The sequence below is a fragment of the Mandrillus leucophaeus genome, unplaced genomic scaffold (genome assembly GCF_000951045.1).
Source record: "Mandrillus leucophaeus isolate KB7577 unplaced genomic scaffold, Mleu.le_1.0 Scaffold55, whole genome shotgun sequence".
NCBI lineage: Eukaryota > Metazoa > Chordata > Mammalia > Primates > Cercopithecidae > Mandrillus > Mandrillus leucophaeus.
Window position 1 is genome coordinate 342,065 of NW_012105919.1, and position 25,201 is coordinate 367,265.

General features: G+C 51.6%; 1 protein-coding gene and 1 long non-coding RNA gene across 3 annotated transcripts in view; one reads left to right on the forward strand and one right to left on the reverse strand.

Moving 5' to 3' along the window:
* FAM222A (family with sequence similarity 222, member A) overlaps nt 1-14,028 on the forward strand; it is a 55,517-nt gene extending 41,489 nt beyond the window's left edge. The window contains exon 3 of the mRNA XM_011997842.1: nt 11,526-14,028. Coding sequence (XP_011853232.1) covers nt 11,526-12,802 — 1,277 coding nt within the window. The 3' untranslated portion in view covers nt 12,803-14,028. The remainder of the gene's footprint in view (nt 1-11,525) is intronic.
* The window catches only part of LOC105552239, a 39,462-nt gene extending 22,471 nt beyond the window's left edge, over nt 1-16,991 (reverse strand). For both annotated transcript variants that reach the window (XR_001007974.1, XR_001007975.1), the window contains exon 1: nt 16,804-16,991. This is a non-coding gene — a long non-coding RNA (uncharacterized LOC105552239). The remainder of the gene's footprint in view (nt 1-16,803) is intronic.
* Nucleotides 16,992-25,201: the final 8,210 nt, after the last annotated feature.

A 25,201-nucleotide genomic window follows, 5' to 3' on the forward strand; every position in this document is an offset into this window, starting at 1 on the left:
TTTTGAGACGGAGTCTCTCTCTATCGCCCAGGCTGGAGTTAAGTGGCGCCATCTCGGCTCACTGAAAGCTCCACCTCCCGGGTTCATGCATTCTCCTGCCTCAGCCTCCCGAGTAGCTGGGATTACAGGCGCCTGCCGCCACGCCTGACTAATTTTTTGCATTTTTTTTTTAGTAGAGACGGAGTTACACCATGTTAGCCAGGATAGTCTTGATCTCCTGACCTCATGATCTGCCCACCTCGGCTTCCCAAAGTGCTGGGATTACAGGCGTGAGCCACCGCGCCTGGCCTATTTCTGGATTTTCTATTCCATTGATCTATATATCCATCTTTATGCCAGTACCACACTGTCTTGATTCCTGCAGCTTTGTATTAAGTTTTGAAATCAGAAAGTGTAAATCCTCCAACTTTGTCCTCCTCCTTCAAGATTGTTTTGGCTATTCTGAGTCCCATGAAGTGTAGTCTCAGCTTGTCAAGTTCTGCAAAGAAGCCAGCTGAGGTTTTGATAGAGATTTGCATTGGATTTATGGGTCAACTTAGAGAATATTGTTGTCTTATTATTGTCTTCCAATCCATGAACATAGGGTGTTTCCATTTATTTCTTTCAACAATGTTTTACAGTTTTCAGATTTTGAGTTTTGCTCTTTCATTAAATTTATTCCTCAGTATTCTTTTTGATGCTGTTGTAATTGGAATTTTTTTAATTTTTGGATTGTTCATTGTGAGTATATAGAAACTGTTGATTTTTGTATATTGATCTTGTATCCTGTAACCTTGCTGAACTTCTTTATTCTAATAGTTTTTTAGTGAATTTCTTCGGCTATCCTGTATACAAGATAATGTCATCTGTGACTAGAGATGGTTTTACTTCTTTCTAATATGAATGCTTTTTTTTTTGTCTAATTGCTCTGGCAAAAACTTTTATTACAATGTTGAATAGGAGTGGAAAGATACTTTGTCTTATTCCTGATTGTAGAGAGAAAGAATTCAGTCTTTTACCATGAAGTGTCATGTTAACTATGTAGTTTTCATAGTTTTTTGAATATTTTTATCATGAGGGATATTGATTTGGCAAATGCTCTGTGTCTACTGGGATGAACATGTGGTAGTTGTCCTTCTGTCAATATGGTATTAACATTAATTGATTTTTGGATGTTGAACTAACCTTGCATTCCTGGGATAAATCCCACTTGGTCATGGTATATAATCCTTTTTCTAAGTGGCTGGATTTAGTTTTGCTAGTATTTTGTTGGTTTTTGCATCTGTATTCATAATGGCTATAGGTCTATAGTTTTTTGTGTGTAATATCTTTGTTTGGTTTTAGAATTAGGATAATACTGGTCTTACAGAATTCATTTGGAAGTGTCCTCTCTTTTTTTAATGGAAGAGGTTGTGAATAATTAATTCTTATTTAAATGCTTGGTAGAATTCACCCATGAGGCCATCTAGGTCTGGGCTTTTCATTGTGGGTAGTGTTTTGATTGCTAATTCAATCTCTTTACTTGTTATAGGTCTATTCAGATTTTCTATTTCTTAAGTTAGTCTTGGTAGTTGATGCCTTTCTAGGAATTTGTCCATTTCCTCTAAATTATGAAACTCTGACAAAAGAGGCAAATGGCCTTTATGGAGAAGATAAGTTTATTCAGTGGTATTTTTTAAAGACCTAAATAAACTTAGAAATATGTCATGCATATAGACAGAGATTCAAATGGAAGAAGTTCAATCCAATCCCTATATCTTGAGCATTTATGTGTGTGTAACTCAAAAGCTGACTTAATTGATAAAAACAAAGGGACCAAAAATGGCCAAGGCACTTTTGAGAAAGAAGTATCAGGGTTGGGGAAGGGGCTTGTCCTGTTACAGCTTAAAGTTGAGACAGTGGGATCAGCACAAGGACCAGGAGACAAAGCAGAGATTGCAGATCACTGGGGAGACAAATGCCATGCTGGGACAAGTGGTTATCCATAGGGAATAAGTGACAGAGGAGCCCTACCTCACACCATACCCAAAAAGGAATCCCAGGCAGACTAGAAATCTAACTTTTGGAAAGCGAAACCATATCATTCTTCGATGAAAATGATGGAGAATATAATCCCCAGGATAGAAAGGATTTCCAAAATGAGAGAAAAAAAAGACAAGCCACAAATTGCGAGTGGGTGTCTGCAACACTTATAATGAACCAGTGTCCAGAATAGAGAGCCACGGATGTGGCTGCAGAAAGACAGTGATGGGAACAGGCAGAGAGCCAGTGGTGGGGAGGGAACGGGACAGGTAGGTGAGTCAGAACAACACATATATGGTTGGAGACAGACAGGAGTAGGTCTATGTCTGGAGGAAGGTAGAGATGAGGCCAGGCTAAAGGCAAAAGGACAGGCAGCAACATCAGGACAAGACAGGAAACACAGACAAATCTGGAGCCTTGGGTGCAGGCAGAGAGTAAGGTGTGGGCTCCCAAAGACAGAGCCCTGCTAGGGAGTGGGCAAGGGAAACTGAGGAACATGGGAGTATCAAGAAAGTCAGGCTAGAGAGGGATTAAAGTGTTCCCAGCCCCACCTGCAGAGCTACCTTGGCTGCTTCAGGGCTGTGGGGTATAGAAGTTGTGTGTGGATAAACGTGTGCCTAGAGCACCTGACTGTCTTTGTATGTTGAGGGTGTCCCTGAATGTCTGGGCACACATGTGAGCACCTCAGCACATGTATGTAGCTTGCATGTGTGCACATGTTAGAGAACGAGAGGCAGGGTCCTTTGTACAGGGCTCATTGTTCCCTGCTACCCTCCATTGCCATTTCTGGCCCAGAAAGAGCTAGAAGGAAGGTGGCTAGCCTTTTCTGAGCACCTGTACCAGGCTGACTGACATGCATTCTGTCATTTCATCTCCATTCCCCTGCCCTCAGGGGAAACAGACATCAGGAGAGCTGCAGTCACTTTTCCTGAGGTTCCCTGGCTGGTCACTGGGGCACGTGGATTCACACCTGTGGCTGACCTCAGGAGCCCTCAGGCTACCGCCCCAGTCATTGGGCTGGGGCAGGGTCCCTGGGACAGCCAGGAAGGTATGGAGCAGCCACTCCTGCCCCTCCCATAGAGGCTGGAGAACAGCTGTGTCTGCCCTAGCCCAGCCGCCATCCCTGCCCCCCTTCCTGGGCGACCTCATTAGGGATTCTGCCTCTGCCACCAGCTAATTAGTGTCACGTTAATTGAGTATTCAGGAGGCTGCCACCTCCAAGGGCAGAGTGTGGCAGCGAAGGGGAATGCAGATGTGGAGCTGCTCCCCCCGACGAGCTGGGGCCAGGCCCTGTGCCAGGGACCCCTTCCATCCTAGAGAAGCCCTGGATGCCCCTTGCTCCCCCATTTCAACACAGATAATACCCTGCGCCCTCACAAAGGAGGCAGTAGACAAAGCATGCAACAGCTTGAGAAAGAAACGACAGTGGGTGAACACCTACTGTGTGCTTGCACACCTTTCACTCTCCCCTCTCCTATGGGAAGGCGAGAATTTGCTCCATTCTACAGTCCAGAAAGCTGAAGTCCACCAAGGGAACCCCTTCTCCAGGGGCATGCCCAGTGAAGCAGTAGGAACCTAGGACCGCAGGGGGATCCAGGAGGTAGCTCCGGTGCCAGAACTCAGCTCCAAGCCTCCTGTCCGCCGCTCCCATCTCCTTGGACAGGTGACTTGCCCTCTCTGAGCCTCAGCTGCTCATCTGTCAAATGGGGGCAGCCCCAGAATGCACCCCACAGGGTGATGAGGGCTGAAGAACAGACACGCCTCTCCCTGGACCCAGCCTGGCCCTGCCTGGCTCACTCTGCGGTAGGTGCCTGGGGTCCCATATCACAGGCCCTGTGGTGCAGTGTTGCAGTGCAAGCTCCTCACTGCTCCACGGTCCCTCTGCGCATCCCCAGCCCACTCCGCCTGCCCTGCCCCCTCCTCAGCTTCTGGAGGCCTGCTCTCGTGTCTCCCTGTAGCAACATTAAATCCCACTCAAAGGGCTGGTTTTAATTGACTTAATATACTCGTTAATAACCGCATCTATTTAACACACCTGTAAAAGGCCCATACCATTAACTTAATGGCAGCGGCAGCTCATCCAGCACTTCCAGCCCAGCCAGCCTTTTACATTTCCCGACAAGTCTTTAATGGGGGCCACAGCAGGCAGAGGCAGAGCAGGGGAAGGAGTGGCCCAGTACACAGTGGGGAGCACCCTGGTTTCTGCACATTCGAGCCCAGATGCTGCCTGGCAGTTGCCCCTGCAACCTCTCAAAGGCCTGGGAACGGGATTCTTTGGCCTTGGAGCCGCCATCTATGGGACGCTTCCCAAGCACCCTTGGTGGTGGCAGCCACAGTTATTTAGATGTCAGGGTGGTGAGAAAAAACAGGATCTGCCCTAGAAGGTCTCCAAATCTAGACCAGGATAAAAGTCGACCGTCAGCTACAGCATGGGGGTCCTACGAGGGCACGTCAGGGGCTGCCTGGCTGGGGGACACCTTGGCTGAGATCTGAGGGTCAGGAGAGCCAGTGGGCCAGGGGTGTGTAGGCAACTTCTCTTACTGCATTTACCCAGCACACAGCGCAAGCTCCTACTGTGTAGCACGCACCAGTGGGCACCAGTGCATGGTGGAGTGCTGGGTCCCTGCCTCATAGACAACACCCCCCCAACAGTCCCACATTCACCACTTTGGATCAGGTGCTGTGCCCCACAGATGAGGCCCTTCGCATAGGGGTGTCAGGCAGGGGAAACAGATGCAGACTGGGAGAGCAGTCTGTCCAGGTAGTCAGCACGGGGAGGCAGCGCTTCAGTTAGACCCTAAAGGACCAGTGAGGCTTCGGTTATGGAGGGAAGAGGGCACATCAGTGTGAGAGAACGGGCCCAAGCCACAGTACTGACGCTGCCCAGTGACTGAGAGCAGAGGCCAGGGGGATGGAGGACCTGGGCTCAAATCCTGGCTCACACATCCTCTCACGGCCACCAGAGGTCTCAAACTGGCGGCCTGTGGGCCACATCCCGCCCACCTGGTGTGTGGTTGGCCCTGCTGGGTATTTGAACGCTGCTTAAATGTGAATTTTCTCTGGACAGGACACACCCTCCCCGCCCACCTCAGTCCCTGCCATCTGTCCTCTATAGGCATTTGTTTGTGCCCCCCGCTTGACACTCTACTCCTCGAACGTCTGACCTTCTCTTCTGAAGCACGGGGCTGCCATGAGGACTGCGCAAGGGCAAGGCCGTGAGGGTTTGCCACAATGCCTGGCCTGGAGGGAATAGTCAACAGAGGGTGGCATATGAGAGGAAGCTGGGCCGGGCGTGGTGGCTCAAGCCTGTAATCCCAGCACTTTGGGAGGCCGAGACGGGTGGATCACGAGGTCAGGAGATCGAGACCATCCTGGCTAACATGGTGAAACCCCGTCTCTACTAAAAATACAAAAAACTAGCCGGGCGAGGTGGCGGGCGCCTGTAGTCCCAGCTACTCGGAGGCTGAGGCAGGAGAATGGCGTGAACCTGGGAGGCGGAGCTTGCAGTGAGCCGAGATCGCGCCACTGCACTCCAGCGTGGGTGACACAGCGCGAGACTCCGTCTCAAAAAAAAAAAAAAAAAAAAAGAGGAAGCTGGGGACGCCGTGTGTGGCTCCAGGGGCCTGTGGGAAGGAGGCCTGGGCCAGGTGGCCAGGGCCTTGAATACTACCCTGAGCAGCTCAGACTCACACAAGCAGGAGCTCAGTGGAGGGCGTTACAGAAAGAGGCAGCTGGGAGCTTGGAGGCAGTGGAGGGGGCTCTGACGAAGTCATCACCAACCCTACAACCATGTGCCCACTGAGGGTAGGCACTGAGCTAGGCCAGCTCTTAACAGCTCTCACAACACCTCCCAGGTCAGCAGCAGTATTCACCCATTTCACATGAGGGAAAATGAAAGCTCAGAGAGGGACAGTGGTGTGCCTAGGGCCACACAGCCAGTGTGTGGCAGAGCTGGGATTTGAACCAGAGCCATGGCTCAGAGTCCACATTCCACCTGCAGCCCCACCCCCAGGCGCTGTAAGGCTGCCCCCCAGGCCTGTGTCTTCCCAGGAGTAGAAACTGCCTCACCAAGGCGGGTGGGGAGCCAGAAAGGGCCACAGGAGTAAGAGGAGCTTTGATGCAGCTGCCAAGGGCACTACCCCAGGCTCCAGGCAGGACCCGAGGAAGGCAGGGAGCTGTGCACCCCTCCCCACATCCTAAATCAATACTCAGTCACTGGCTACTGGCAATTATAGAAAAGCACAGAGAAATAAAATCCCCCTGCCATCCCATAACCCGCGCCCTCTTCCCCAGGTGGGCTGCGGTCAGCATTTGGGGCTTGTTTCTTCACGCCTTGGTTCCACCTCCTTCCAGAGAGGAGAGCGCCTGTGAGGGTGTAGTAAGCTACAGGCACGTGGGAGCAGCCTCTTTCCATGTGCCTGCCCCGTCCATATCCCCCACATCTCCAGGGCCTCTCGAACCTCATGTTTAGGGCCCAGCAAGTCCCATTGCTTCTGAGGGCCCCTGGGTGTGGGTACTCTGCCTAGAGCCGGCAGTTGGGCAGCTCCTAGGGCTTCCTTTGGCCCCTCTCCAGCCAGCAGCCTGAGGGGTCTTAGGAAGACCCCAGTCAGATCTCTGTCTTCTTGGCTCAGAACCTTCCAACGTGGAAGAAGCCCCCACCCTTTGTTGATTGTATGCTCTTGGGAAACTCTGAACTTCCACTTCCTGCTCTGTACAGCGGGACCTGCATGAGTCACCTACTGCTGTGTGACAAGCGAAACTCAGTGGCTTAAGGCAGCAACAGTCACTTAATATCTCTCATGGTTTCGGTGGCTTAGGAAGTCGGGAGCAGCTTGCCTGAGTGATTCTGCTCAGGGTCTCTCATGAGGTTGCAGTCAGGATATTGGCCAGGGCTGCACTCTCATCTGAAGGCCTGACTGGGGCTGGAGGATCTACTTCCAAGAAGTCTCACATGGTCTTCTTGGCTGCAGTTCATGGCCACATGGGCCTCTTTCTCCATGGGCTGCTCCGGTGTCCTGACACAGCAGTGGCTTCCCCCAGAACAAGTGGTCTGAGTGAGTGAGTGAGGAGGAAGCCATAACTACTTTTATGACTGAGCCCTGGAAGTCATATTCTTTCACCTCCAGAGTATCATACTAGTTATACAGGTCAGTCCTATTTAGTGTGGGTCTCAGGGACTGGACAGGGCATGAATACCAGGAAGTATAAAAATCATTAGTGTGAGTGGCAGATCATGGAGGCCAGCTGCCAAATGTCATAACTTGTCTGTTTCCTCATCAGTAAAACGGGGACTATCTCCCACCTCTAGGTTGTTGGGGCCTCCAAACGAGAGTCGTGAAGAAAAACCATGGAGGCTGGACGCCGTGGCATCTCAAAGTGCTGACCTGTAATCCCAGCACTTTGAGACACCAAGGTGGGAGGGTCACTTGAGCCCAGGAGTTTGAGACCAGCCTGGGCAACATGGTGAGACCCCATCTCTACAAAAAATATAAAAATCAGCCAGGTGTAGTGGCACACCCTTGTAGTCCCAGCTACTTGGGAGACTGAGGCAGCAGGATCACTTGATCCTGGGAGGTCGAGGCTGCAGTGAGCTATGACTGTGCCACTGCATTCTACCCTGAGTGAGACCCTGTCTTAAAGAAAAAAAAAGAAGAAGAAGAAAAGCCATGGCCATGGAGCCTAGCACATTAACTAGACACTCACCAAAATGAGCTCCTGTGTTATGGCAGTTTCTGTGGAATGGCAGAGGGACCAGGTCACCCTCACTGAGCCCTGTTGACCACATGGGGGCAAAATGCCCCTTCTTTCAGTGAATGGGGACTAGGAACAGGCATTTTTCTTCTTCTTCTTCTTAAGGTTTTAAACACCTAATTTATTCCATCCATTAGATAGATTTTGTAGATTTAATCATTTTCACAGTTGGTGGCTCATTGGATACTCAAGATAAACTCCAAATGAAAGTATAATGGTGAGGACAAATGAGTTTTCACACCACAATGGCAGAAACTTGCTTGGGAAGAGAGTTTAAGAGGAACAAAAATACATACAGATACAATTTTTTTTCCCCGGCAGCTGCTTTTGCTGACTCCAGTAGGTTACCACAGTTAATTTCACCAGTTTTGTTCATCTGTAAAATTGCATAAAAGTGACATTTTTGTGCTCATTATAGCAACTGCTGATTTATGGCTGGTAAATGAAGAGCTGGTCCCTTTTTTGCGGGACTCTCCGAGTGGCGCTAAGTGCCCATGAAATTGCTTGTATAATGTAGTTTAAATCCAATCTCGGAGAAAGATTCCCCCGTTGGCCAAAGTGACATTTCCATTCTCCACACCGAGTTTATTTTAGGCCACTTAGGAGGAGGCTGCCCCGGGCAGCGTCAGGATGGGGGCCATGGCCGGTCTACTTGCCCAGCTCCAGCGAGGCCGGGTGGATGGAGAGCCACCTATTTCTTCACTCCCTGCTGCCCTGGCCAGGTCAGACCACACCGTTCACCCCGGGGCAGAGGCAAATAAGCCGACGGAAGCTCACTTGCCTAGGCTCATAGGCCTGCCCATGCCTTACCCTGCTTAAAACCTCCCATGGCTGCCCAGTGTTCCCAGGTCGGGGCTTCTCCCCCTTGGTACCGCTGACAGTTGGAACTGGACCCTTCTCTGTGGCAGAGCTGTCCTGTGCATTGTAGGATGTTTAGCGGCATCCCAGGCCATGACCCACCCAATGCCAGTAGCACCTCTACCCCTAGCTGTGACAGCCAAACATGTCTCTACACACAGCCAGAGTGCCCCGTGCAGCGAGAGCCGCTGTCCTGCAGCGAAGAGGCTCTCCCTGCTCTGGCTCGAGGCCCTCCCGGCCAGCTGCCTCTCTTGGGCTTCTCTCTGCAAGCCTGCCCCAGGCTTCCTCTCTCCTCCTGAGTCATTTACAGTTTCCACCAGACTACTTACCTCCCAGGGCCGTTGCCTGGGCTGTTTACTCTGCCTAAAATCTGTTTCTCTCCTCCCTTTTCACCCCTTCTACCAGTGGCCCAGGACTTAACCAGGATATCGTTCCTTTTTGGAAGCTGTCTCTGGACCCCCATGTCCCGCCACTGCCTGTTCCTCTCCATCCCGTTTCACTTGGACGAGCCCCGAGGGTGTCAGGGACAATGCTTTAGAAGGATGGGACGTGGCCTGTGGCCTTCTGATCAGTGGGGAGGTAGCACGGTCCGCACTTTATCCCCGCTGCAATGCCAGTCCCACCTGTGCCCGTTGGAAGGGTGGTGTGAGCCCCCTGCCCCTTCCTTATCTGGGAGGGCCCTTTCTCTGGGCAGACGGGGAGGGTATTAATACTAACGCTCACAGAACGCCAGCTTTTGTTAATGCCATCTACCGTGCGTGACCTGTCAAACCCTCCCAGCCACCTTGGGAAGTAGTATTAGCAACAGCATCACCCCATTTCACAGATGAGGAAGCAGAGGCTGAGTGGTGAAGCTCCTCTCCCAAGCCCCCCGAGAGTCATGAGCTCTAAGCACCTGTGATGTACCTCACCCCTTACTGAGCCCCCTGGTGCCTCTATTCCTTGAGGCCACCTTGCAGACCTGGCATGATCATGACCCCCTTTCTACAGGTGGGAAAACTGAGGCTCAGCTGGGCAAACTACATGCCCAGCGCCATTCCATCTGCCTCATGAACTCTACCACCACCACTCTCCACACCCCCTCGGCCCCAGGAAAGCCGTGGGCTACCCTTGGGAATGTCTCAGGACCAGGGAGGGGCTTTGGATCGGGGCAGGAGTCTGCCCACCATGGCCCTCCTTCCCCACGGCAGGGCCAGTTGTGTCCACTTACAGTGGCACTACTGGGTACAGCCTGCAGCACAGAGCATACCCTTCAGCCCCACGTGGATGGCTCACTAAAAAGGCAGCAGCAGCCACACTGGCCTTGCAGGTGACCAGTAGACTCAGGGAGGGGCCGGGAAGCAAGAGACAGCAGCTCGCTCTGGCGCTAAGCCCCATCTGCCCTGTTCACATAGGAGCACGCTTCACCAGCCCATGAGGTGGGCAGGGGGTCACCATCCCGTTTCACAGGTGAGGAAGGGAGGCACAGGGAGGATAAAAGGGTTAGAAGGAAGGAATGTCCCCAGAGTGGTGACAGAATAAAAGATGACACCAAGCACTGGCAGGTTGTGGGGTCACTGGAACTCCTGTGCTCTGCGGGTGGGAGTGTAGCCGGGCATGGTCTCACAGGTAAATGGTCAGGCATTTTCTCCCGAAGCCGGGCAGCGGCATCTGCCCCGTGACCCAGAAATTCCATTCCTGGGTATATTTCCAACAGAACTCTGCATGTGCTAGGGGCCATGGCACTGTATTTATTTACTTTTATTTTTTTGAGACAAGGTCTTGCTCTGTCGGCCAGGCTGGAATGCAATGGCACAGTCACAGCTCACTGCAGTCTCCAAGTCCTGGGCTCAGGTGATCCTCCCACCGCAGCCTCCAAAGTAGCTAGGACTACAGGCATGCACCATGATGCTTGGCTTTTCTCTCTCTCTCTCTCTCTCTCTCTCTCTCTCTCTCTCTCTCCCCCCCTCTCCCCCTCTCTCTCTCTTCTTTTCCATAGAGATGAGGTCTTGCTGTGTTGCCCAGGCTGATCTTGAGCTCCTGGGCTCAAGCAATCCTTCCACAGTTTCCCATAGTGCTGGGATTACAGGTGTGAGCCACCTCACCCAGCCTGTGGCACTATTTCTATCAGCTAGAAACAACCCAAATACCATCAAGAATAGAAAGGATGGGCCAGGCACAGTGGCTGGTGCCTGTAATCCCAGCACTTTGGGAGGCCGACGCAGGAGGATCACTTGAGCTCAGGAGTTTGAGACTGGCCTGGCCAAAGTGGCGCAACCCCATCTCTGTAAAAAATACAAAAATTAGCCAGGTATAGTGGCGTATACCTAGGATCACCTGAGCCTAGGAGGTCAAGGCTGTAGTGAGCCGTGATTGCACCACTGCACTCCAGCCTGGGTGACAGAGCAAGACCCTGTCTCTAAAAGAACAGAAAGGATGAACAGATTGAGGCATAGTCACACAATAAATACCATATAGCAGTGAGACAGGCCAAACTACTCCCCACGCAGCCACCTGGATGACTCTCACATAGTATGAAGTGACAGAAGCCAGGTGCAAATGAGTACATACTGTAGAATTCCATCTTACCACTTACACAAACCAGGCACAACCAGTCCATGTTAGAAGTCAGGATAGTGGTTAGCGTGGTGTGGTTAGAGACTGGGAGGGCCCCGGGGACCCTGCAGGGGATTAGCAATGTCCTGTCTCTTGGCCTGGGTGCCATAAAACAGTTGTGTTCCTTTTGTGAAAGTTCATCAGGCTTATGATGCAGGCAGTTCCCTGCACTTTACACTCAAATTCAAAGTTTAAAAATGTAGAAGGAATAAGGAATGAAATGAATGGGAAATGAGTGGAGGGGGAGGGACTCGTGAGCCCTGTGGGGAAAGGTAGGCGTGGCCTCCTGATGGACCCTCACACGCGCTTTCCTCCCGCAGGCGAGGCGGTGGCCAGCGCCATGCATTCCTCCCGCTACCCAAGCCCGGCAGAACTGGACGCCTATGCCGAGAAGGTGGCCAACAGCCCGCTGTCCATCAAGATCTTCCCCACCAACATCCGTGTGCCCCAGCACAAGCACCTCAGCCGCACAGTCAATGGCTATGACACCAGTGGCCAGCGCTACAGCCCCTACCCACAGCACACCGCTGGCTACCAGGGCCTTCTGGCCATTGTCAAGGCCGCGGTTTCCTCCTCCAGCACGGCCGCACCAGCTGGGCCCGCCAAAAGTGTGCTCAAGAGCGCCGAGGGCAAGCGGACCAAGCTGTCACCGGCCGCCGTGCAGGTGGGCATTGCGCCCTACCCAGCGCCCAGCACTCTGGGGCCCTTGGCCTATCCCAAGCCACCTGAGGCGCCTGCTCCACCACCCGGCCTGCCTGCAGCCGCCACTGCCGCCTCCGTCATCCCCCTGCCAGGCCGGGGCCTGCCCCTGCCACCTTCCAACCTGCCCTCCATCCACAGCCTCCTCTACCAGCTCAACCAGCAGTGCCAGGCCCCGGGCGCCGCACCCCCTGCCTGCCAGGGCGTGGCTGTTCCCCATCCCAGCCCTGCCAAGCACGGCCCAGTGCCCAGCTTCCCGAGCATGGCCTACTCGGCCGCAGCCGGTCTGCCCGACTGCCGGAAAGGCACTGAGCTGGGCCAGGGAGCCACCCAAGCCTTGACATTGGCTGGGGCCACCAAGCCTGCAGGGTACGCAGACAGCGGCCTGGATTACCTGCTGTGGCCGCAGAAACCACCCCCACCACCGCCCCAGCCACTGCGTGCCTACAGTGGGAGCACGGTGGCCAGCAAGTCCCCCGAGGCTTGTGGGGGCCGGGCATATGAGCGGGCCAGCGGGTCACCCCTCAACTGTGGCGTGGGGCTGCCCACCAGCTTCACCGTGGGCCAGTACTTTGCAGCCCCCTGGAACAGTGTGCTGGTGACCCCCACCAGCGACTGCTACAACCCGGCGGCGGCAGTGGCAGTCACGGAGCTGGGGCCGGGGGCAGCCCGGGAGCTGGCTGGGCCTCCCGCAGATGCCCTCTCGGGCCTGCCCAGCAAGAGTGTGTGCAACACATCGGTGCTGAGCAGCAGCCTGCAGTCGCTGGAGTATCTCATCAATGACATCCGGCCGCCCTGCATCAAGGAGCAGATGCTGGGCAAGGGCTATGAGACGGTGGCCGTGCCCCGGCTACTCGACCACCAGCATGCCCACATCCGCCTACCCGTCTACAGATAAGGCCTGCCCTGCGGATGCACGGACACGCGGACGGGGCGTGGAGCAGGGAGGCAGGTGGAAGAACAGGGTGGGCGGCTCACAGGGGCGCTCAGCCCCACCCTGTGCCTGCTGATGCCCAGAGGGAAGCCAGGCTGGTTGCCGCCTTGCTGTGGCCGGATGGAGGGTGGCAGGGCAACCTCACATACCAAGGCCCCTCCCCACCATCGGTTGCCCCAGGACACAGGGAGGGCCTGGGGGCAGCCACTGACGCCCACGCCTTCCTTTAAGCTGGCAGAGGCAGGGAGAGAAAAACCACTCGAAAACAAGAATGGCTCTTTCTGGGCCTCCTGGGACAGAGGCCCAGGCTAAGGTGGGGTGCAGGAAGAAACAGGCGCACCAGAGTCAGGGTGGGGGCAGAGCAGCCCCCAGGGGTCAGGCAGCTATGTCTCCCCACACTGACTCCCCAGTATTCTGGAAAAGGGGCACAGGAGGCCGATAGGAAGTCACTGGGCCCAGAATGTCTCCCCACCAGCCAGGTGAAGACCACTCTGACAGAGGCCCCAGCGACTATACCAGTCCCCCTGTTCCTCCTCTCCTTGCCCCCACCATTCCTTGCTAACACAGAGTTGCACCCCATCCCCATTCTTCAAACCCTGGACTACCATCTTCCCTCTTCTCTCCAATACATCTTATAGGGCTGCTGAGTACAGTTGTGCAAGCTGTGCACTGCACAAGGGCACCTTGTCCAAGGAGACACCACTTTCACCCAAACTTGTGTATTTATTACAATTTTCTGCATCTTGAGGAAGGGGCGTCATTTTCCTGTTCGCACAAAGGCACCACAGGGGCTAACAATGGGCCTGCAATCTTAGATCCCATTCAGAGAGAACCTCCCTTGCCTTTGAGGGGTCTCTTGGGACCGTCCTGGTTTTAACTGGGAGGCCTAATCCAACTCCTTTCCTGCAAACCACCCTCCAAGGCCTGTCCCACACGATCAAGTGGGGGAAAGACAGGCAGGAGTCCCCTCATGAAGTCCCCAAGTCCTGGCCCCTCTGGCGCTCTGGAAGCGGTACTGTATCTCTCTCCAAGGCCTGTTCAAGCACTAAGTGCATTTACAAATCTCTGAGAATGTTTTTTTTTTATACTAAAATTGACCATTATATTCTACTGTGAGAAGTGCAGTCTGCACTATATTGTTTTAAAAACGAAGAGAAAGAAAAAAAAAGGAAAACACAGATGGTGCCTCAGCTGTCGGGTTGCTTTCGTAGCTCTTGTTTTCGTTTTCTTTCTTCCTCCCCTTAGGAGTGAAAGGGGCTGTCTCCTCCCAGCTGACCAGGCTTGCAGCCCAGGAGGGAAGCGGGCCAGGAACCTCCGGGTACCTCCTGTGCGTGGGGCATTCCGCACTCAGTGCTTCCCCTCTTCCAGCTCTTTCAAGATGGACATTGTCATTTAGCACACAGGCCGATGGCCGCTAGGTCACGGCCAGCGATCCATCCCCACAGCAGCAGAGACAGAACCAAACGGGGCCCTCTTCCTCGTTCCCTCGATGGTGGTCTCGAGGGGGCATCTCTCCTCCACAATTTATTCCCAGCTCTTCCTCTGTACCTGGCATGCTCCAAGGGGCCATGGTGGCAGTGGGGCTGGGGACAGGCCACAGTGGCTAGGCAGCAGCCATCTCCATGGCCAACTGCATCTCAGCCAGGCCAGACACCCCAGTGCCCACCCACCCCCTGCTGTGGTGCCCGGGGATTTGCAGGAGACCACCCCCGCCCCAGGGAGCTCAGCATTTATTAGGCCCTGGCTGTGGACCAGGCATCTTCCTACATACTGTATCTTGTCAGAGCCCCACAACACCCTTGCAGGGGGGGGAGGCGTTCTAGAGGAGAAAACTAAGACTTGAAGCAATCTGTGCGAGGTCACACAGCAAATCTGTGGGAAGCTGGGGTTCAAACCTCACAACATGGACTCTTCCCTGTGTCCCGTTCCTGCCTTCGCCTCCTCCCATCTCTTCTCCCCCAGCCTCCTAACCCAATATTAGGGCCGGAGAACTGGAGAGCTCCCAGCTAAGGCAGGCCTCCCCTCCCATTCACAGAGCCCTGCTCGGGTGGCTGGCAATGGTGAAGTCCAGGGCAGAGATGGGGCAGAGGGGACGCCTTGGATTTGACTCTGCGGTGGGTGGTCCACCTCCCTGAGACCAGGCATCCAAGTCGGGCAGCACATACTACCCAGTCCACAGAAGAGGAAACAGAGGCTCCGAGAGGAAGGGACCGTGTCCGGCGGGGGGGGGACCCGGGCCTTTCTGCACTGGGTCAATGAGCCAAGCACATCACCCCAGCCCCTGGGGAGCAGGAGCCGGGCCCAGCTGGGTGAGGAGCTGGGAAAGGCAGAGCTGCGTGAAAGGCTGCCGGGAATCATCACAAATAGGACACAACTAGTATAAATGGCAATCGACAGAGTGCTTTTCTGATCTCACTAGAGTCTATCAGGTAGGTGATGAAATCATGCCCATTTTACATATGAGGACACAGCCTGACCAACGGCCACAAGGATGTTGAGAGGGAGCGAGGTGTTCTGGCTGCGAGCCCCACCCCCACCCCCATTCATAATCACAGCCCGCCTGGGGGCATCCGGAACCCAGAGGAGCCAGGACAGGGCAAGCCCAGCAGGCCTGGCCTCTGCAGTGGGCTAGACTTGGGTTCCAGTCCTGACAATGCCACCGTGAGTGACTCTAACCAATCCATTTCCCAAGGGGGCGGCACCAGAACCAGAGATGGAATTCAAGCAGACAAAAGCACAGTGTCAGCACTCGGGAGGGAGCAGGGCAGGAAACCAAGGTCTAGGGCCAGGTGTTGCATTGGGAGATGGCCTATGGCTTAGCTGTTCCCAGTCGTCACCACTGGGGCCACCCAAGGACCAACTTGGTCACCCAGGTCCCCATGTCCTTGGTCAACCGCCAGGTGTACCCACACTGGGGCATCAGGAGAGGGGAAGCGGGAGAGGCTGGAGCCACTCTCCATGCCGGGTCTCTCACATTTGGATATCAGGGCAAAGGACGCACCTGCTATCCTGGAAGAATCTCATCCTCCGCAGGGTGGGGTCTGTGCGCGGGGCGTGTGGGGGCGCACGGCACAGTCCAGGTCTGGGCCCAGGAATGCAGCTGGGGCTCTAGCCCTGACTCCCTGTGCCTCCTTGGGCCTCAGTTTCCCCATCTAGGAACTGGGCTGGCTGGTCTCAAAGTGCCCTCTGGTGGCCATTCTAGCATGGTTTCTTTATACAATCAATCAGCTTTGATTACCACATTGACGGGGGAGGACAGGTGACCAAAGCATTGCTATCACTGCTACAATTACCGAGATCCCACACTTACTACAGGCAGACCAGATACCAGGCTTAGGGCTAAACATTACTTGGTTCTCACAACCACTTGGCGCAACAGGTGCATGCACTCACATTACAGACAAGGTTAGTGAGACCCACAGGGCAATCACTTTGCCCAAAGTCACACAGCTGAGGATAAAGAATGACGAAGTGGCTGGGATAGAACACAGGCCTGTCTGATTTTAAGTCTGAGTTCCCAGCCGCAACCCTTTGCAGAGAATAGAAAACAACTTGTCAACCGCCAAATGTGGCCAATTTGGCTCCAGAACGCAGGCCCAGCCTTGGGTCCCAGAGCCCCAACTGCCCAGACGTCCCGGTGGCTGAGGGAGACAGAGAGGAGAAGCCACCATTTCATCCAGGCCCCAGGTGGGAGCTGCAGTCCTTCTCTAGGTCTCTGTTCTGACACTAGAATCCTTCTCTCTCTATTTAGCTGTCCTGGGCTCACACCCTTTACCACAGAGCTGTCTAATATGGTAGCCAGGTGTGCAGAAAACCTCGGCTATCACTACCTGTCATAGCGACCATTAGAAGACCACCCCAGGTCAGAGACAGGTGACCTTACAGAGAGATCAGAGCTGCCCCAGGAGGCCACGGGGGCTCAGGCGCAGACTTGGATAGAGGAAGCTATGTTAGTGGACACTCACCTTTCCAGGGTGGCTCTGTGTTTTCTTCACTCATACCCCTGTCTTTAGATCCCAACCCCATTTCTGGAGCGGGGAAACTGAGACAAGTTCCAACTTCTGAACTTGCCATCCAAACAGCGACTCCTAACTTTGCCCTACTCGGCTCCCTCGGCTGCAGCCTGGACTCCACGCCCAGCTCCACGTACGCCCAGCACCACTGCGCCTGCCCAGTGCTCTTAAAGGGCCCACACCCCGTCCCGCCCCCAACGTTGCCGGAGAAGGTGGGGTCCGGCCAGTGCGGTAGGTGAGAGCAAGGGACTAAAGGTTTTCTGTTTAAATTGCCACCATCACCAGCTGTCCAGCAAGTAGCAGGGGAAGGGGAGGAGGCAGGAAAACTGAACTTAGTATCCCAGTGACTCCACGTGTGACCCTGGGTGACTTGTATGCCTCTCTGAGCCTCAATTTCCAGATCTGTTGAAGGAAGTGGCGAAACCTGGAGGAGTGAGGTGGCACCAAGTGATGTGTGGTCAGCAGGATAGGGCAGATTTGTCCTGTAAGAGGACCCCTCTGAGTGCTGTGGGATGTAGTTGTCTGAGGGTCAGACAGAACTGGTTCCATCCTGAGGCTGTGTGCAGGTGTGTGTGGCCTCAGGCAAGTGATCACTCCTGACTCACCTATTTCCCAGCTGTAAACTGAGGCTCTGATGGGGAGCTGTGGCTCACGTCTGTAATCCCAGCACTTTGGGAAGCAAAGGCTGGAGGATCACTTGAGCCCAGGAGTTCAAGACCAGCTTGGGCAATATCATGAGACCCCATCTGTACAAACAATTTGAAGATTAGCTGGGTGTAGTGGTGTGTGCCTGTAGTCCCAGCTACTCAGGAGGCTGAGGTGGGAGGATCACTTGAGCCCAGGAGGTCGAGGCTGCAGTGAGCCATGATTGCACCACTGCACTACAGCCTGGGCAACAGAACAAGACCTTGTCTTATAAAATAAAAAAAAATGAGGCTACTATTTTAATGTATGTACCATGTGAGGTTTAATTTAGGAGATGGGTGGTCAAATCCCCTGGGTAGCACAGAGCTGCTAGGTAAAAGACGTACAACAAAGTTAGATGGAGTATTCCCATCCTCGCCTAGTGCAGCTGACTTCCAAGTCACCTTGGAAAGTGGGTTTTCCAGTCAAAAGAGTTTGAGAAACAGATGCCTATCCCGGCTCTTGGAGATACACAAATCGTATTAACATATTAAAGACACTAACAAATCCTGCAGGCAAGATTCCCTTTTAACTTTTTTGCAGTGGCACAATCTCGGCTCACTGTAACCTCCGCCTGCCAGGTTCAAGCAGTTCTCCTGCCTCAGCCTCTCGAGTAGCTGGGATTACAGGCATGTGCCACTATGCCTGGCTAATTTTTGTATTTTTACTAAAGATGAGTTTTGCCATGTTGACCAGGCTGGTCTCAAACACCTGACCTCAAGTGATCTGCCTGCCTTGGCCTCCCAAAGTGGTGGGATTACAGGCATGAGCCACCACACCCGGCCCCCTTTTAGCTTTAACCCAGCATTTCCCTAACTTTTTTGACCACCTAAGTTTTTGTTTCCATCTATTTGTACCCCATGGAACAAACAGGACTTCAGGAAATACTGAGTCCTGCCTCTTATTGCAGTTGGGGAAAATGGGTAAGTCCTTTCTCCTCTCTGGACCTCAGTTTCCCCAATTATACCGCAAGGACTCATAATGAGTATGTGGCAGAGCAAGGACTGGAACCCAACCCTGACCTGGAGTCGCTGGGTCTCATTTCCAGTACACCCTAACTGGTCCTGTCCATCGTATTGAGTTAGGCACAAAAGAAGGGTGAGGCCCTCAGGGAAGAGAAGGAAGCCACATTTGAGAAGTAGGGATGAGTACTCTTATTTTGCAAGAAAGGAAACTGAGGTTCAGAGAGGGGAGGCAACTTGCCTGAGGGCACACAGCAATTTGGTCCTGAACTCTCCAGAGGCAGTCAAGACCACCTTCTCTCCTTCTTGGGGTGAGGGTACGAGGGTGGGGATGGGATACTTCCTGTCTCAAACCCTCAGGGCACACCCAATAGGGCGCTCACAGGTGGTCTTCCTGACCACATCCCCAGGTTCCAAGCTTCCTTCTGAACCCCTCTGAGGAGACCCCTGAGTGTGACAGCAGTGGCCCCTGGTGACCAATCTTCAGGACCTCAGCAGCCCCACCCTGTGCTAGCCAAGGGCAGATCTGTGGGATCCAGGGAGCGTACCCCCAAAACTAAGGGGTGCCAACAGCAACGGGGACTCTCTAATGTCACTAAGAATCTTGAGGTGCTAAGAAGACCCTAAGCTGAGATCTGCGGACCTGGGTTTAAGTTCCTGCTCCAAACCCCAACCTCTCCTGCCCTTACCTGTTAGAAGCCATTACAGCTTGCTGCTATGGGGAAATGGAATGTGTGCCTGCTTTTTGGAAAGGCCAAAAACACTAAGTAGTTTAAAAAAAATCCTGCCACCCCCTAGAAAGGTTGAACTCCACCACATCCAGGCTATGTGTCCTCAGCCATGGGCGTTTACTTGATTGGGCCTCACTTTCTTCATCTGTAAAATGGGGATACAAATTTGTACCTGTATCTGCATGATTTGGGCCAAATAACAGAAAATCCCCCTGACTCAGCTGGTTCCAATGAGAAAGAACATTTATTATCTGGAATAATCATAAAAAGCCTTAAGGCAGGGTGGCCCCATGGTTGGTTAATGCAGCAGCTCAATGGCGTCATCAGGGGCCAATGTCCTTTTCATCTTTCTGTTCTGTCAAGGCCCCTCAGGGGCACAAAGTGGCTGCTGCAGTTCCAGGCATCACATCCAGATGCAAGAGTGACCAGCAACAGAGAGGCTAGTCTTTCCCTAGATTTCTCTTACTTTCTCAGAAACTTTTCCCAGAATTCCCCCTCCCCCAGCAGACCTCCCCACTTGTCTCATGGGGCAAAACTGGGTCACATGACTATTCCCATACCAATACCTGGCAAGGGAAGGAGAGTCATGGTGACTGGTTCAGGCGTTGTAAGGAAGAGGAGGCACGATTTCTAGGATGGTACAAACACTGGTTCATGAGCTCACGCGCACAGTTCCTGAGATTATGAATGCCAAACACTGAGCACGGTATCTAATACATGGCAGGTGCCTTATCCATATTGCTTCCCCCTTTCTCTGATTCCCTCTAAGAAGACAAGACTCCCAGCCTGGCCTCTCCTGAGCCAGCCTTCTACCCCTCAATCATGGGGCTTGGGTCTCCACTACTCAGTGCCTCTCCCATCCTGACCTCTGGCCCATCACTGCCCTCCCTCTTATTTCTATCTCAAAAGCTTGGGATGAACAAAGATCACTTCATTGTCCCCAGTGACACTGGATTCCTAAAGAACAAAAGGAGGTGCTAGATTATTATATAAATGCTTTCACCAGGGAGCCAAAAATTAATAACAGCATGAACAGAGGCTGGAGTATTTAACTGCTCCATCCAGACAACTGAAATGATCCAAATACACCGTTATCTGGGCGAGGTGCAGGGACTGACTGCCGACTACATTATCACATTCGGAAATGTCAGAAGCGTGCATTTTGTGGGGAGATGAACAGTGTGGCTGAATATGGCTTTTGATTAAAACAAAATTCCCAGCATTCATCTAAAACAATAATAACAGCTAATAATAACAGGGCATGTAATAATGAACCATTCACAGGCATAAGAGGTAATTGTTCAATTAAGATCCCAGAGTTTCAGAGACTGTCTTTTCTGATGGGGTCCCTTTGTTTTTGCCTCCAGTAGCACTAATTCTTTCCTAGTAGTGCTTTAAACTTGGGAAGAAAAAAGCCCTCCTGTCAAATATGACATACAAGTGCCTTATCATTATTAAATACACATACATGCGCACAATAAGAAGTCCTTGCTGGAATAAAGTTAGGGGTATGAGGCTCTCAGTGAATGCTGACAGGTTTGAGAGCTCCGTGACAGTGACAGGCAACAGCCAGGGCCTTCACTGCAGAAGTGGTCTGGCCTCGTTACCTCTCACTGCCCAGGACCAGAGTGCTTTCTCTCCAGCACGCGTTCTGAGGACAGAATGCCTGGGTTCAGGTCCCAACTCCACCGCTTAGCAGCCAGGTGCCCTGGGCAAGAGGCTTCACCTCCCTGAACCTGTTTCCTCATCTATAATACGGAATATAGTAGACATTTAGTTTTTTTGGCCTGCCCGTGTTCTATTTACTCTCTCTTCTAGTGTCTGTATCCATTAGCTATTGCTGCCTGCACTTAAAACACACAAAAAACCCATGGTATCCAAAAACATTCATTTCTCATGCCGCTGCGGGGTTGCTCTGATCTCAGCTAGGTTGCCTGGGTGTCTCTTATCCTCTTCCCGAGGGCTGGCCCTGGCATGTCTGCTAACATCCCATTGGTCAAGACAAGTCACGTGGTCAAGCCCAGGTGTGGGAAATTATGCTTTGCCCGCAGTAGGAGGACATCACAAAGTTAGACTGCAAAGGGCACAGATAAAGGGAGGAGTGGGGATTTGGGGCAGCTGACTTCATCTAGCACAGGTTTCAACATTCTAACTTAGCTCAGGGCACTGCCGTTCCCCACTTTCAGCCCCCTGGGTCTGGGAGAAGCTAACTACCCCTAGCTCTGGAGATGGCCAAAGAACTCAAGTCTGACCAATCAGAGAGCACTCTGCTTCCCAAGCCACAGTGATTGGTTCAGGAGTGGACACATGACCCAAGTTGGTCCAGTGAGAGTCAGGGACCTGGGACTTTGCTGGGATGATTGGAACAAGAAGCTCTTTTCTCTAAGATTGTTAAGTTGGTAGGATGTCAGTGTGCAGCTTCCAGGGGTTAACACCTTGGGACAGCCTAAGAAGAAAGCTGTCATAAAGGAAGACAGAGCTGAGAGACAGGCACATAATAGAGAGACTGAGTCCAGATTACCTCATTCAAGCCCCTGAATCCAGCCATACCTGAAGCCAAACATGCCTAGTCTTTTTCAGTAATATGAGCCAATGTGTACTCAGACTTGCTGTCACAAGTCTGTGCCCCCCAAACCATGACTAATATGGGGTCGGGGTGGGAAGGATAATTAAGAGTGCCAACTGTATAGAATCCCCGTGAGACTTCAATGAGGTGCTATATATAGAAGAAGTAAGATCAAGCCTGGGACACTCGAAGGGTTCAGTGAATGCAGGTGAATTTTTATCATTTGTTGGAAGTATTTACCTTCAAAAAGACAGAAGAGACCTTCTGCAGAACTGAGCAATTGGGGTGGGGAAGATGGTAAGAGTTCATGGCAAAGGAAGGTTAGCTTGGCATCTTTGGAGTCAGATGACATCTGGATTCAAATCCACACTCATCAGGTAGCTGGGTGACCTTGAACAAGTCACTTCATCTCTGTGTCTTGTTCAAGAAGGGAAAAAAATCTCTTATTCTTTACCTTCCAGGATTACACAGAAGATGAAATGAGATCATGTGGGCAAAGGGCCTGGGGTTTTGGAACTACTGCCTCAGGTTCAAATCCCACTTCATTTACTTAGTTGTGTGACCTTTTGCAGTGTCCGCGCCTCCTCAGTCTTAGAGAGACTGAATGCCAGTGTCAGACACAGTAGGCACGCCACAACTGGTAGCTGCAATGATAACCTGAAGAGTGGCTAAAGGAACCAAAGTGCTCAGTCTTGGAGAAGGGCACACAAGGCAGGGGAAAGAAGAAGGGCATCAGACACTAAACTAAGGATGCTACTTTTTTACAGACTTCAGAGACGATGAACCTCCTGTCACAGGAAGTATGCAAATAGAGAGTTGTAGGCTTGGTAGTGAAAAGGGATCAAGCTTGGATATAGGGTTGGGATAAATTAATAATTCCCAAATATCAGTCATTTCTAGAACATAGTCGTCATTTTCTCCATGAACATTTATTCATTTAATATAGTTCCTTAAATCATCTAAGTATTCTATTTTATAAGCTATATTTTTATTATTAAATGATTTTATTGTAAACTACACTTGAGACCACTACTTTATCTAGAAAACTGTATTGTTTGCCATAAAGAAAAGGCTTTATTACTCTAAAAATAAGATGAAGTTAAAATGTTTTTTATTTTATTATTTTTTTGAGACAGAGTCTCACTCTGTCACCCAGGCTGGAGGGCAGTGGCGCGATCTCGGCTCACTGCAACCTCCACCTCCTAGGTTCAAGTGATTCTCCTGCCTCAGCCTCTTGAGTACCTGGGATTGATTACAGGTGCACACCATCGTACCCAGCTGATTTTTAAATTTTATTTTATTTTATTTTTTGTAGTTCCTGAGTCCTTATGGTCTTGAACTCCTGACCTCAGGTGATCCACCTGCCTTGGCCTCCCAAAGCACTAGGATTACAGGCATGAGCCACCATGCCCAGCCACTAAAAATGTTTTTAAGTTCTTCCTAGATACCATGTCCTTCCAGAGGTTCTGAGCCTAAGGCTTCTATTTGAAAACAAAGATTAGTGAATGTTGGGAAGGCATTTAAATACAGAAGCACCATACTGAGACCTTGATACAGTCAGGGAATACAGAGAACTGAAAAGAGAATATGGGTTTTTTAAGTGTGATTCTATGTCCATTGTATCACCTGAGAATATTCTGGCATACCACCAGTGCATGTCCCACACTTTGAGAACACTGGGAAAGGTCATCTTTAAGATTTTACTGGAACAAACAAAATCCCAATGACTTGTAGATTTTTAAGTTCCCCCAAACAGCTATTGAGTCATAGTCAATATCCAAATCATCAAATATTTAGAAAAATCACAGTTGGGAAAACTTACTATAGGGCTAAAAGTGTACTCATAGGAAAATTCATAGCCAAAATTATTTCATTATAAAAAAGTAAAAATAATTAGCTGGGAGATAGTGGCACGCGCCTGTAATCCCAGCTACTCAGGAGGCTGAGGCAAGAGAATTGCTTGAGCTTGGGAGGTAGAGGTTGCAGTGAGCCAAGATCGTGCCACTGCACTCCAGTCTGGGCGACAGATTAAGACCCCGTCTCATAAAATAAAATAATGAAAATAAATTAAACACTCACCTTAGAAGTTACTGAGTCTCTTTGAGTTGGGAGGGTGTTTTGATTTTGTTGGCAGGCCCATCCCATCTGCCCCTACAGAAGTGACCTCTTCACAGACCCAGAATGAGCCACAGCCATTCTTGGTGACAATGTTGGGGTGAAGGGTGGACATTTTCAAAAAGGACTGTAGTAGATGCTGCTGGTTGCCTAGGCAATATCAATTCCCACATCCTCTTTCTCATAGAACCCAGACCCGGCTGGAGTCACTTCCTTCCTCCATATTGCCATCTCCTTCTTTAGGCCAATTGCTGTTTCCTGCCTGCTGATTGGCCGAAGCGTGGGACACATGACACAATTCTGGTCAATAATACAAGAGGAGAGGCCAGCTAGGACACTTCAGGGAAAAAGAGAAAGGAAGAGCTGTCTTCGCTTCTACTGAATGAGGCTGAATCTGGATGTAATGTCTGGATCAAGGGCGCCATCTTGTGTCCTTGAGGAAAGCTGGCATGACGAAAAAGCCAGCACACCAGGCATTGCGTTGCCTCGCACAGAGCCTGACGCCTGGTTGGAATCCATACTTAAATGCTGAAGGAATACATGAGGGACAGAACTGGGTCCTTAATGAATCACAGAGACCCTGAATTAACCAGCCTTAATATCCTCCCTAACTTGGGACATCCTGCTATCTGACACAATAAATATCCTTTTTTTTTCTGCCAGTGGAAGTTTTCTGTTACTTGCTGCCCAAATCACATAAATATATGAACACTACAACCACAATTCTCTCTTCTTCCTCACTGATTTGGGTATTGACTATGATTCAACTGCTGCCTGGGGGAATTTTTTTTTTTTTTTTTTTGAGACAGAGTCTCACTTATCGCCCAGGCTGGAGTGCAGTGGTGCAATCTCAGCTCTCTGCAACCTCCATCACCGTCCCCCCAACTACCCCCAACAGGGCTCAAGCAATTCTCTCACCTCAGCCTCCTGAGTAGCTGGAATTACAGGAGTGCCCCATCACACCCACCTAATTTTCATATTTTTAGTGGAGACAGGGTTTCACCATGTTGGCCAGGCTGGTCTGGAACTCCTGACCTCAAGTGATCTGCCCACTTTGGACTCCCAAAGTGCTGGGATTACAGGTGTGAGCCACCATGTCCAGCCTGCCTGGGGGAATTTAAAGGGTCCCAGGAATCACTCAATCATCACAAAGCCTGTGCCCACTTTCCAGATAAGGGAAATGAGGCTCGGAGCATTTCTAATCTACCCACAAATACCCAGAAGAGTTCCTGAGGCAAGACTCAAATCAGTTCTCTTGAATCCAAATCCAGAGCTTTTTTTTTTTTTTTTTT